At 46.8% G+C, this 13,451-nt stretch overlaps 1 protein-coding gene across 1 annotated transcript; it reads left to right on the plus strand.

Moving 5' to 3' along the window:
• Positions 1-7,863: 7,863 nt before the first annotated feature.
• Positions 7,864-8,808, plus strand: OR1R1 (olfactory receptor family 1 subfamily R member 1). The gene has a single exon (XM_075993934.1). The coding sequence runs from the start codon at positions 7,864-7,866 to the stop codon at positions 8,806-8,808; it is 945 nt and encodes a 314-aa protein (XP_075850049.1).
• The last annotated feature ends 4,643 nt before the right edge of the window (positions 8,809-13,451 follow it).

Genomic DNA, 13,451 nt, shown 5'->3' on the forward strand with positions numbered 1-13,451 from the left:
GTAGATACTGGAAGAGAAGAAATACAAATGAAAACACTTGCTTTGCTAGAATATAAAATTCTTTGCCAATATTTCCATACATTTGCTGGATTATCTTTTTATCCTGAGAAAGTATACTTTGGAGAACTTCATATGTATGTATGTACATATGCATGTGTGTATATGAGTAGATGATGATAGGTTAGAAAAATAGATAGATAGTGGACAGACAGACAGACAGATGCAGTTAGTGTGAGCTAGGGGAAAGGTATGGAAGCCCCTGCCAACACTGATTATTCACAGAGGTGAGGGAGGTCACGGGGACATTCTTTTATGTCTTTATACACCCCTGTGCATCGCATGTGTTATAACAGGTACATGTTTTCCCTGAGAAAAGAAGAAATAAAATAAAGAAACTTCACAGATAGAAAGGGGAAAAAAAGCAAGGACATTTTTTTTCTTTTTTAAGAAAAAATAACTCTAAAAAGAACAACAGTACTTAAAACCACTGAAGTATACACTTAAAAAATGGTGACTCTGGTGAATTTTATGCCATGTGTATTTTACCACAAGAAAAAAACTTTTGGGGAAAAAAAGAAAACAGAAAAGCACGCCCAAGGAATGCACAGCCCTGGAGCCTCTGAAGCATCCACCTCTTTTCGTTCTAGCCATTAGTCCATGGTAATCATGCTTCCATTGTGTGCTAGTACTTAGTCTTGTGAAACAGTAGGGACACGGCTCATGGAACCCTACGTTCCCACATGCTGGGATGACAGTGACATTCTTAGGGCGTTCATCTATTTGAAAGAGTTACTAGCAACATGAAGATAGTGCCTTTTTACTGTTGACCGACACTCGTTTCATGCTTGTCAGGGGAATGGAGAGATTCACAGTGGCTTCTTCTCAAAAGAAAAAATAAAATGCAGATCAAGAGAGTGAAAGATAGAGCGAATCCTAACACACCTAGCACACAGTAGGACCAGCAGAGGGACAACAACAGAACAGCCACGCTGTAGTGTCTGCTGTGAGCCGTGCACTGCTCAGAGGGCTGTATGTTCCTCAATTCAACTGGTCCTCACGCCACCCCTATGAAGCAGGTTCTACTATTTTCCCATTTTCCAGGTGAAACACCGAGGTATGGAAATATGAGTAACTTCTTCAAAGTCTCCCAGCTAATCAGGGCAGAATGATGCCAGGACATCTCCCCTACACAAAACTGTTCCCTTCCCTTGTATTTTCCTATGACCCCTCTGCATACACTGTGGTTCCCAGATATTTTGCATATGCCCAAATCCCCCCCCATCCTTCTGCTTGGTTTCAAGCCCGTTTCCTCCCAGAAGTGCTCCCTGAACACCCAAGCCACAGGCACAGCTTCTAGCCTGAGCCCCTCGGGCTCTCACTGCCCAGCATTGTGACTGTCTGTGCCCAAGTCTTCCGTCCCCAGCCTGAATGCTAACCGTGAAAGGGGCATCCCCGGCACTGTACATCCTCAGACATGAAGGGATCACCAGGCACCATCAGTTCACCTCTCTCCATTTACCAACAGGGAAACTGAGACCCAGAGGGCAAAAGTGACTTGCTTAGGGTCAAAAGCTAGGAACACCTTCACTTGTTCCAAGATTTTTCCTGACGCTCCTCGGAGATCAACAGGGCTGGGCACCCCATGGACGCCGTGCGAATGTTTTCAAGTGAATGAATAGCCAAGCTGGGGAAGTTCATCCCGTGGGACGTGACCGTCAGTTCCACAGGGGTGAAAAGGCACACCCAGATGGAGGAAGGGCAAAGGAGAGAGAGACTGTGCTCAGGAGAAACTGGCCGAGTCTCAGAAATGAGGTCGGCCCCTCTAGACGCAGGAGGGCTGCTTTGCTGAGTCAATGAGGAGGACAGGACAGTCAGAAGGATTTGGAACAAGGAGCAGAAGTTGTCTTGCTCTGGCACCAGCTGGGCAGGGCTGAGATTGGAGCATCTCCGGCCTGGGCCATGGCATGACAGGAGGCAGCAACCCTGAAGTCCACCAAGAGCAGCTCTGCACGGGGTGTGAAGCTCAGCTGTGACCCCAACCCTGCTGTCCTGGGGGGGAATCTGCCACCACTCCAGCCCCTCCTGCGCCCCCTCCACTTCCAGGTTCCATGGGACCTCTGGGGCCCACGCAGGAAGACTGGGTTTCTAGGTCCCCCTCCATGTCACTGCTCTCCTTACTGTGGCACCAGGAGGATGAGCTCTTCCCTGAGAAGGGGAATGAGGTCACAGCTCCAGTGTGGGGACAGCCACGGAAAAGAGGCCAGGGTCACCCTGCAGTGGGATCTTTGACAAGCCCTGCACTCTCCAGCCATCCTCCTTAGAAGGCAGAGAAGTCTTTGTGTCACCCTCTGAGCAGGGTGGGCCAGCACAGCTGGTCACCACGCTGAGAGGCATCGACCTCCATTCTGGGTTCCCAGATGCCTCCACTCCCCTTCTTCCACTCGGACTTTCTAGCCGGCTGGAGGGGGGAAGCCAGGCTGGCTGAGCGGTCCTCGCGGGACCAGCAGTTGCAGAGGTCACCTTAGCTCTCCGTGGAGTTCCCTGGTTAATTAATTAGTGGGTGACCCCTCTGCTCCCAGCCTGCATGCCGCTCCTCCCTCCTTGGTCTGTTAAAGCAAATCTCCCTCTGCAGGGAATGCCTGCTGTCGCTGTCCCTCTGCTGGGAGCAGCTCGGCCCCGGTATGTGCTGTGGGAGGCAGAACCCGGCCATGCTCGCAGGTGAGTTGGCAGGCAGGAGACGTGCCGGCAGGGAGCACAATAACCATGGCAGAAAGGCAAGGGGGCACACCAAGTGTCTGAGGGAGACAGATGCATGGGAAGTACCTACCAGTGTCCCGCAGACAGCACGTGACGTGGACTGAACCACAGGTGGGATTCAGAGTGCGGCATTCGAACCTGGGCTTGTCCCCAGATCTCCGAGTGACTTCAGGCACAGTTCTCTGGGCACTGCTCTCCCGGACTGTGACATGGGTGTTGGGAGAGGTGATGTCTAGGAATCCTTGCCAAGTTGCCAGATACAGAGATAAGAGAGTGAGCTCTTTGACTACGTCTTACTCATCTCTGAATCCATCCCCGCCTGGTGCTCAAGTACCTGCCTGGCAGGAGTAGACACGACAGAGAAGACTGCTGAATAAATTATTGACGGGAAATGAGTGAGGAGTTGGCGGAGAAAGCAGAGGAGGGGAGGAGGCTGGTGGGATAGAACGGGCCCCTCTTGGGTTAAGACTGTGTTTGAAGAGGAAGTTATTAGGGATGCCATGGAGAGGCAAATCTGGGCTGGCCGGGAAGGGAGTGGACTAAAGGAATTGAATGGAAACCCCAAAGACAGAGAGTGCTGGGGGCCAGCGATGGGGTCCCCTGCTTACCACCGTCTGCACCCCCTCCGTGGAGGCAGACAGACCTGAGGCCAGAGCAGCTGAGAGGAACGAGGGGTAGGTGTGTGGGCGTCTGTGTGCAGACTCACGCCTGGGCCTCAGTGTGACCGGGAGAGTCCATCAAGATCTCTGTCTCTGGCATTTGTCTGCATGCGGGGAGGAGGGGGTGGGTCTGTGTTGGGGGTTGCATGTGTATGTGGCATGTATGGCTACGTTTTCTCTAGCGTGTGAATCTGTGCACGTGTGTCTATGTCTGTGCACAGGTGACTGTGAGTGTCCATGTGTGCCCACCTGTGTGTGTTCCTGTCCCAGTGGGTGTGAGTGTGTCTCTGGCACATCCCCGTGTCTGGCTCTATCAGAATGTGTCAGTTTCTGCGTGCAGGCGTGTACCCCTGTGTACTTCTGCGTCCTGGGATATCTGAATGTTTGCTACAAAGGTGACCCTTTCCGCATAGGGTTCAGGGCAGCGAGCTTCCTGGGAGATAGGGTTTCTGGTCCCAGACACTCAAGCCTCCCTGCCTCATTTGGTGACCTCAAATAAATCCTTCCTCCCCATTTCAAAGAAGACACCTGCCAAACCTGGACCTCCGAAAATAGCTTTGTGCCAACAACAGCGGTTCAGCATCCGGGTAACCCAGTCCTGTGCCAGGCGTTTCAGGGGGAGCCAGCATAAATTCTGATTCGGTCAGAATCTCCCCCCCCCCCGTCCCCTAATGTAGTTGGGAGCTGAGGTGGGGTAGGAAACTGACATTAATTAAGTACCTGTTATTTGCTAAGTCCTCATAAGCAGACTATGAGGATGGTATTATTACCCTACTTTTAGATAGAGAAAAAAAAATGAAGCTCAAAGAGGTCACACAACTTCCCTAAAGTCCTCCTTGTGATTTCCCTTGTACATGCCATTCCCTCTTTCTAGAATTCCCCCCCCACTCTTGCCTGCCCAGGGAATGCCTTGTTCTCCAAGCTGGCCCTGCTCAGATGCAGCCTCTTCTGCGGAGCCTTCTCGACTTTGCCAGGGGTGTTAGGACAAAGCTCTGGGCCAGGCCTACGGTCAGATGGGAAAGGACAACTAGTCTTTGCCCTTGGAAGGCTCATCATCTAGTGGGGAAGATTTTTCAGCAGAAAAAGTCACTTTACTACCAGAAAATGAGGGCTAAATTCCCAGCAAGAGTTGCAAGAGACAGAGGAGAGAGGTACTGATGTGGGCTGGAGAAGTCGAGAAACAAGGTGGGGTATCTTGCAGGAAGTGGAGCCGGGGCTGGGTTTGGGGAGGGGGTGTGGGGAAGGCCTGTGAGAAAGGTGCAAACCAGACAGTGACAAGGCCAACCTGGCTGGGGTTGGGGAGGAGGGGCTCAGACCGGAGAGGAGGGCTGGGAGCCATGCTGGGAAGCGTCGCATGCAGGGCTGAGCCACGTGCACTGCATCCAGTGGGCAATGGGATGTTCGTATGCGTGCAGGAGATTGGCAGGAAAGTAACGCTGAGTGGGAAGAACGCAGCTCAGGAATTCCCAGGGCCCTTACAGCCCTGGCTTTCTCTTTCTTTCTTTAGGGCTTCTGCCCAGCCCACAAGAAACCCACTGAAGTGGTGTCTGGGCTGAGATGGATGACAATGTATTTGCCTTCAAGACTGGAGAGCAGCCCACAGACTCTGCAGACAAGTGTTGAGTTTTGGCTGCCCTTCAGGTGAGAGGCCCCAACATTTCTCTGCTGTCTTTTATCCCTTGTGTCCTGTCTTCCTCCCCACCCCACCTCCACCCACTCTGCCTTGCAGGATTAGGGAGGATGAGGCCACGTTTTAGCTCTAACCCACCTACAAAACATCTTCCCACGCCTTCACGTTCTCTTTCCCCTGCCTGAAACGCCCTTCCCACTCTTGTGCACCTGTATTTCTGGCGATCTCCTACTCATTCTTCCAAAGCCAGCTCAGACTTCGGCTCTTCTTTGGAATCTTCCCCAAATCTGCTATGCAGAGAAAATCACCCCTGTTTTGTTCATGCAGTTAGTGCTTATTACACTGTGCCTGGCTGGAGGCCAAGAGCAATGGCTGATCTGCTTTTATAGTCCCGGAGCCTAACACAATGCCTGACCCGGAGCAAGTGTGAATTGTATGACCAACCTGTTATACAGCCCTGTGGTCCCCAACCCCCAGGCCGCAGCCAGGTACCGGTCCATGGCCTGATAGGAAAACAGGGCTGCATATCACCACCTAAACTCGACCTCCCTACCCTGCCTTCCCTACCTGCTACCCCTCCACCCCCTGCACTCCCTACAACCCTTCACCCCCTTATGTGGAAAAATTGTCTTCCATGAAACTGGTCCCTGGTGCCAAAAAGGTTGGGGACTGCTGATAACAGCCCAACCCCAGCTAGAGCACTATGTCCAACTTGTTAAAAAAAAATATTGAGCAAGGGTGACCAGAATGGAAAAGGACTTGGAAATAAGGTTCTATAAGAAAACGTGAAAGGCACAGAAGTGTTTGGGATGAATCAAGAAGACCCTATAGACCTTGAATCGTTCCTTTGATCACTGTGTGGAAAGCTACAGAGAAAGCAGATGTGGTGTGGGTTGCTCCCAGAGGCCCAAATTGGAATTGTGTGTAGAAGTTACAGGAAAGTAGGTATCTGCTGAGATTAAGCAAAACATAAGTAAATAACTGCAGCCCCCCAGTACTGGACTGGACTATCTCAAGAAGCCATCAGGGAGCAGAGAGAAGCCATCACAAGTTGGGGAAAAGGGAACTAATGTCTGTTAGCCTCTATTCTCTGCTACATGCGTATGAATACCACCTCATTTAATCTTGACATCAACCATGTAAGAGAGGAATCATTATCTCCTTATAGATGAGCAGAGTGAAGAGGAAATGAAGGTGGGTCCATGTTTACACAGCCAATTAGGATTAAAACCCAGGTGTCTCTAACTCCAAAGCCAGTGCTCATTCCACTGCTTCATACATCTTCCCAAGAGGAGGCTGGGGAGGAAAGGTCAAGGAGTTCTGCAGAGGAGAATCCTGTACCGCAGAAAAAGGATGGAAGAGATGCCAAGGTTCTGGATCTTCTGCTACTCCTCAGTCTTGGGGCAAGGGGTGGGGTTGGCAGGAGCTTAGCAAATGATTTCCCTGGGAGAGCTAATGGGTGACAATGACAGAAAAGCCGAAAAAGGAAAACACAGGACATATTTGGGGCTTGTCTGGGGAAGTTGACAGGTGTGGTCACTGGCGTTTGCCCATCATCCCCTCTCCTTCTTCACCCTCCCTTCATCTCTCTTTTCACTCATTGCTCTTCCAAAAGATCCATTCAACAAATATTTCTGGGTAAATTTTGTGTACAGATCGCTGGACAAGACAACGAGATGCGGCTCTTTCCTGCGAGGATTCTCCCTGCTGAGAGCTGACTTAGGCCATGCTCTGGGATCTCACCAGAGCCTGACTCTTTCCCGGCAAAAGGTAGGTGGGCCTCGTCAGTAGTAGAACATTTCTAGAAACCTTGGAGCAATGGGAGAAAAGAACGTGCTACTTTAAGGAAGAGAGTAAACGGGGGACAAATGAGTGCATTGCTTCTCAGATAAGTGAAGTCACTTGGTCAACTGAGAAATTTAGAGGTTTTCTGTCCAGCTGGTTTTATGCAAAGGTCAGAAACAAGGACAAGCCTGGTCCCAGTGTCATAGGTGGATGCTTTACCTCTTCACTCCACGGTCCCCGACCCACAGCCCCACCTGCTTTGTAAATAAAGTTTGACTGGAACAGAGCCCTGGTCATTCATTTACTTAATGTGAATGACTGCTTTTGCTCTAGAATGGCAGAGCTCAGTAGTTGTCACAGAGACAGTATGGCCCACAAGCCTAAAATATTTACAATGTGATTCTTTACAAAAAAAGGTTGTCAATTCCTAACCTAGCACATAACGTGTGGTCAATAAATGAACTGCAAATGCAGTAAGATGCTTTGTAAAGAAATTTAGAGTGGGATGCAAGTGGCTTTGGTCCTAACTCTACCCTTAACTAATTGTTTGACTAAGAAAAGAATGATAATGATGACGATAGATTGATAGATATTTTGAGTGCTTATTATGTGTCAGGCACTATGCTAAGTATTTTAAACTTATTAATTCACTTTATCTTCACAGCCAACTCCTGGGGTAGCTACTAGTACTTTTCTCATTAAAGAAGCAGAAACTGAGGCTCGGAGAGGTCCCGCCACCTTAGTGATAGAGCCAGGACTCAAAATCAGGTCTGACTTATTCCAAAGCTTGAGACTTACCCACTACCATAGAACACCCTTCTAAGATTCAATTTCTTCATAAAGTTAGGATTATTATATGAGCAATGTGGTTTTCAATCCATTTTAGCAAGCAGAAATATATTTATCAAAATTATATACATATATATTAAAATCTATGGAACCTCGCCATGCAGGAAGTCTCCCTGGAGTTCCCAGAACTTAGACCTGCTGTCTCCCTTCTCCCCTCAGCACTCCCACCTGTCCCGGCGCTCCATGGCCCTGGCCAACCTCACGGCCGCCCCGGAGTTCCTCCTCCTCGGCCTCGTGGACGGAACAGACGCGCACCCACTGCTGTTCCTGCTCTTCCTCGGAGTCTACCTGCTCAATGCCCTGGGCAACCTGAGCATGGTGGCGGTGGTGAGGTCCGACGGGGCCCTGCGCTCGCCGATGTATTACTTCTTGGGTCACCTGAGCCTGGTGGACGTCTGCTTCACCACTGTCACGGTGCCCAGGCTGCTGGCCGGCCTGCTCCACCCGGGCCAGCCCGTGTCCTTCCAGGCGTGCTTCGCGCAGATGTACTTCTTCGTGGCCCTGGGCATCACCGAGAGCTACCTGCTGGCCGCCATGGCCTACGACCGCGCGGTGGCCGTGTGCCTGCCCCTGCACTACTGCGCGCGGGTGACGCCGGGCCGCTGCGCGGCGCTGCTGCGCGCGTCCTGGGCGGTGGCGCACCTGCACTCGCTGCTGCACACGCTGCTCATCTCCGCTCTCTCCTACCCGCGCGCCGCCCGCGTGCGCCACTTCTTCTGTGACATGACGGTGCTGCTGAGCTTGGCGACCTCGGACACGTCCGCCGCGGAGGCTGCCATCTTCTCGGAGGGGCTGGCCGTGGTGCTGACCCCGCTGCTCCTCGTGTCCCTCTCCTACGCGCGCATCATGGTCGCGGTGCTGCGAGTGCGGTCCCCCGGCGGGCGGCGCCGCGCTTTCTCCACCTGCGGGGCCCACCTGGTGGTGGTGTCGCTTTTCTTTGGCTCTGTCCTCTCCGTCTATTTCCGCTCGTCGTCTGCCTACTCCCCGCGCTACGACCGCCTGGCCAGCGTGGTCTACGCGGTGATCACGCCGACCCTGAACCCTTACATCTACAGCCTTCGCAACGAAGAGGTCAAAGGCGCCCTAAAAAGGAGGCTCAGGGGGAGAGCCGCACCCCAAGAGGCGTGAGGGCAGGTCTGGATTCACTGGCATTTCAATAAAAACTGTTACCGAAAAAATCTTTTTTTTTTTTTTTTCCATTTTAGCCTTCAAAGCACTATCCATTTTGATCCCACCGCGTTTTATTTCTTGGTGAGGGAGCCGACGGGCTTCTTTTCGGTCTCGCTGGACCTGCTGATCCTCTTGGACTCAGCCCTGCCTTCCATCTGTTCTGGGCTCTGGCCTTGGCCTCTGCCGCAGGGTCCCCTCACTCCTTATGACAGCTTCTGGAGACTCACTGGGTCTCCAAACCCGGCCACCAGTGTGTGTGAGAACTTTCCAGAACTTCTGAGAGGTGGTTAAGAAGATTCACGTTCATGCGTGTGGAGGGTTGGGTGGTATTTTAGACACTCTTTCGTAGACGAATGCTGGCGTGATGTGGCTGCCCCATGCGGTGGTGGCTCTTCTGAGAAGCCACCTCCTCCCACAGCACCACCCAACACGTGGGGTGCGCTCACTGTGCCTTCCAGTACCCAAAACTATTTGGAGGATGCCATCACCCTCTAACCCAGGAGCTGGAAGACAAAAGAGCTGAGCCTACACTAACATCTGAACTCATTAGAAACCCTATTAGTTTACATTATTCTTGAAGTGATATTCAATAGGATTAGAAAAGAGAAAGAAATAATCCAACTAAATATTTGAAAGGAGTTTGCATACTCATCAATATTCATGTTAGCTTTGATTATATATCTCCAATATCCAAGACATTTAACTAAAAATCCTTATTAGAAACCATCAATTTTAGTCTGTGCCTAGAAAATATCTGAAATAATATTCTCCAACTTTTAATTGCCTTCAATTAAAAGGGAGACTCATACATTCTACTTTATTTTGTTGTTGTTGTTGTTTAGATGTTTTCCAGTCCGTATCTATTACTTTAGTAAGCAATAAAAATTTTTTGAAGAAGAAATAAGGTCAACATTAGTATTACTAAGAAAGTTTCTTTGAAAAGGTAGGGTTTTTAAGGCATAAATTCATTTCAATATAGTATATATAAATACCATGGAGTACTACTCAGCCATAAAAAGGAATGAAAATACTGTCATTTGCAGCAATGTGAATGGAACTGGAGATCATTATCCTAAGTGAAGTATCTCAGGAATGGAAAAGCAAACACCGTATGTTTTCACTAATAAGTGCAAGCTAAATAATGGGCATACACAGGCAAAAGGTGATATAAAAGACATTGGAAACCAGAAAGAGGAGAGTGGGTGAGGGATAAAAACTTACTTTGGGGTATAATGAACACTGTTCTAGTGATGGGCACACCAAAAGCCCTGACTTAAGCATTATACAAAGTATCTATGTATCAAAAACATTTGTACCCCCTTCATATTTTGAAATTAAAAAATAAATAAATAAATAAAAGGAAAATATTACATGTAGTATTCATCATAGAATAGAAAAAATCAATGCCTAATTTTTATTAATAAACTGTAAAGGAAAATAAATCAATAAAATATTAAGTCAAAAATGATAGAAAGGCCAGGCACGGTGGCTCACGCCTGTAATCCTAGCACTCTGGGAGGCCAAGGCTGGCGGATCACTCAAGGTCAGGAGTTCGAAACCAGCCTGAGCAAGAGTGAGACCCCATCTCTACTAAAAGTAGAAAGAAGTTAATTGGACAACTAAAAATATATAGAAAAAATTAGCCTGGCATGGTGGCGCATGCCTGTAGTCCCAGCTACTCGGGAGGCTGAGGCAGGAGGATCACTTGAGCCCAGGAGTTTCAGGTTGCTGTGAGCTAGGCTGATGCCATGGCACTCTGGCTCAGGCAACAGAGTGAGACTCTGTCTTAAAAAAAAAAAATGGATAGAAAAAGAGTGGCAAAACCTAAAAAAATGGATTATGTGATTATTAAAGCTAAAAGCATATATCAATAAGCTAGAAAACAGAAAAGTAGCAAGATTGATGAAATAATTTGAGGGCTTTTTTCAAAAGATAAGCAAAATAGACAAAATTGGTGAGTCTATTTTTTTTAAAAAAATAGATATAATTACAGAACATTAGGAATAAGAAAAAATATAATCACAAAGGCAGATTTTAAAATCTTTCTAAAACTTCTCACATACATTTGAAAATCTGGGTGGGACATTTTCTAAGCAAAGACAAAATGCGAAACCAGGCTCAATAATATACATGATCTCTAGGTAGACCATTAAAATAAATATGTAAGAAGTAGGGAAAAAATGAAGACCAACAAATGTGAAATAAAGTGAAAAAACAAAAACTCTAACAAAAGTCTTAAAGCCAACAAAAACATGAAAACACGCTCAACATTATTACTCATTAAGGAAATGCAAATTAAAATCATAATAAGATACTACTACATATTAACCAGAATGGCTTAAAAAAGAGAAAGATTGACAATATCAAATGTTAGCAAGGATGTGGAGCAATCATGCATGCTCATACACTGCTAGTAAGAGTGTAAAATAGTGAAACCACTTTGCAAATCGTTTGCAGTTTTTAAAAGTTTTAATATTTACCCAATCTATAACCCAGAAATTTTGCTCCTGAACTACCCAAAATAAATGGGAACAAACGTCCACCAGAAGGTGTGTATTAGAATTTTCACAGAAGCTTTAGTCCTAGTAGCTAAAACTCAGAAACCCACACGCCCATCAGTGGAAGAATGGATCAACACACGGTGGCATGGTCATTTCAATATCATACTAGACAGCAGTGAAAAGGAATGAACTATGGTGATTCTCACAACAACATGGATAAATCTTAAAAATACTATGTTGAGTAAAAGAATCCAAACTCAAAAAAGCATGAATGATTCTATTTATTTGAGGTTCCATTTATTTGAACTGGCAAATCTAATCTCTGGTGATAGAAACCAGAATAATAGTTCCCCTGTGGATGTGGGTATGTCCTGGCAAGGAGGGAACATGAGAAGAATTTTGGAAGTGAGATAAATGCTCTATATCTTGATTCGTGCAGTGGTTACATGGGTATCAAATTCAGCAAGCTGTATACTTAAGGTGTGTGCACTGTATGTAAATTATTAATATATTACAATTTTTAAAAATCTTTGGGTGAGAAAGTTTTCTAGGTTTTTCAAACTTTCAAGGAACTAATACTCCCCAGGCTCTCTATACAATGCATTCCAGAATCTAAAATTAAATAGAAAGCTACAGAATTTACTGAAGATGACAAATAAATAGGAATAAAATTATAGACCAATTCCACCTATGACAATGAATATGAAAAAAAATCAAGTCTAAAACACTAATAATACCACTTTTAATATATGAAATCACATTAATATGCTCTATTAAAAATTTAGGATTACTTCACCAGACACAAAAGCCATCTTTAAAAATGACTTTAAAAAATCAATACTGGCGGGTATATACATACATAATGAGTAAGATGTGCACCATCTGGGGGATGGTCATGCTGGAGACTCAGACTTGTGGGGGGAGGGAGGGGAATGGGCATTTATTGAAACCTTAAAATCTGTACCCCCATAATATGCTGAAATAAAAAAAAAAGAGCAGAAAAAAAAAATCAATACCGATTCCTCAATCTCATTACTGGGCATCTACCCAAAAGAACAAAAGTCACTCTATGAAAAAGACACCTGCACTTGAATGTTTATAGCAGCACAATTCACAATTGCTAAGATGTGGAAACAACCGAAGCACCCATCAATTCATGAGTGGATTAATAAAATGTGGTATATGTACACCATGGAGTACTATTCAGCTATAAGAAACAACGGTGAGATAGCACCTCTTGTATTTTCCTGGCTAGAGCTGGAACCCATTCTATTAAGTGAAGTATCCCAAGAATGGAAAAATAAGCACCACATGTACTCACCAGCAAATTGGTATTAACTGATCGACACCTAAGTGGACATATAGGAATAACATTTATTGGGTGTCCGGCAGGTGGGGAGGGAGGGGATGGGTATATACATAAATAATGAATGCGATGTGCACCATCACATTGTGGATGGACACCCTTGAAGCTCTGACTCGAGGGGGGTGGGGAGGCAAGGGCAATATATGTAACCTTAACATTCGTACTCCCATAATATGCCGATAAAAATAAATTTTAAAAAAAGAAAAAAATAATAAAATATAGAATGGAAAAAATCAATACCGATTCCTAATCAAAGCTCAGAATAAAATACAAGAATACTTCTTTATCATAATGCATTGGAGTCTGCCAAGGTTGGTCCACATCCCCTCTCTGACAGACAGCATTCTTTAATTCCTCAACATTGCAACAAAATGGAACTCACAGGACCCCCTAGACACTTCACCCTACCAAAGGATTTTGCTTTCCCTTTATTCCCTATTAACTATAATACTGGGTATTACCCCCACTGCTCCCAGCAAGGATTTTCAACTGTTCAAACAGCATCGGGGCCCATGAACTCAGCCATGGGCTGCTTGACGAGACCCACCATCAAAGTCTGTGCTAGCAGCACTGGGTGACTCCTGGCAATGGAACAGACTGTCCTCATACCCTTACCAGCTTCACTCAAGGCAGTTCATAGGACATCTAACCACCCTCTCCTTTCACCTTGTTTAGGACATTGACGGGACAAATTAGCAAGCAAGCATTGTTTTTCAACCAAAGGGACTTTGAAC

Source organism: Microcebus murinus, chromosome 18, assembly GCF_040939455.1.
Source record: "Microcebus murinus isolate Inina chromosome 18, M.murinus_Inina_mat1.0, whole genome shotgun sequence".
Taxonomy (NCBI): Eukaryota; Metazoa; Chordata; class Mammalia; order Primates; family Cheirogaleidae; genus Microcebus; species Microcebus murinus.

Bases quoted from the DNA above. Each gene is read 5' to 3' on its own strand.
- OR1R1 (XM_075993934.1), top strand. From the start codon at position 7,864: ATGGCCCTGGCCAACCTCACGGCCGCCCCGGAGTTCCTCCTCCTCGGC.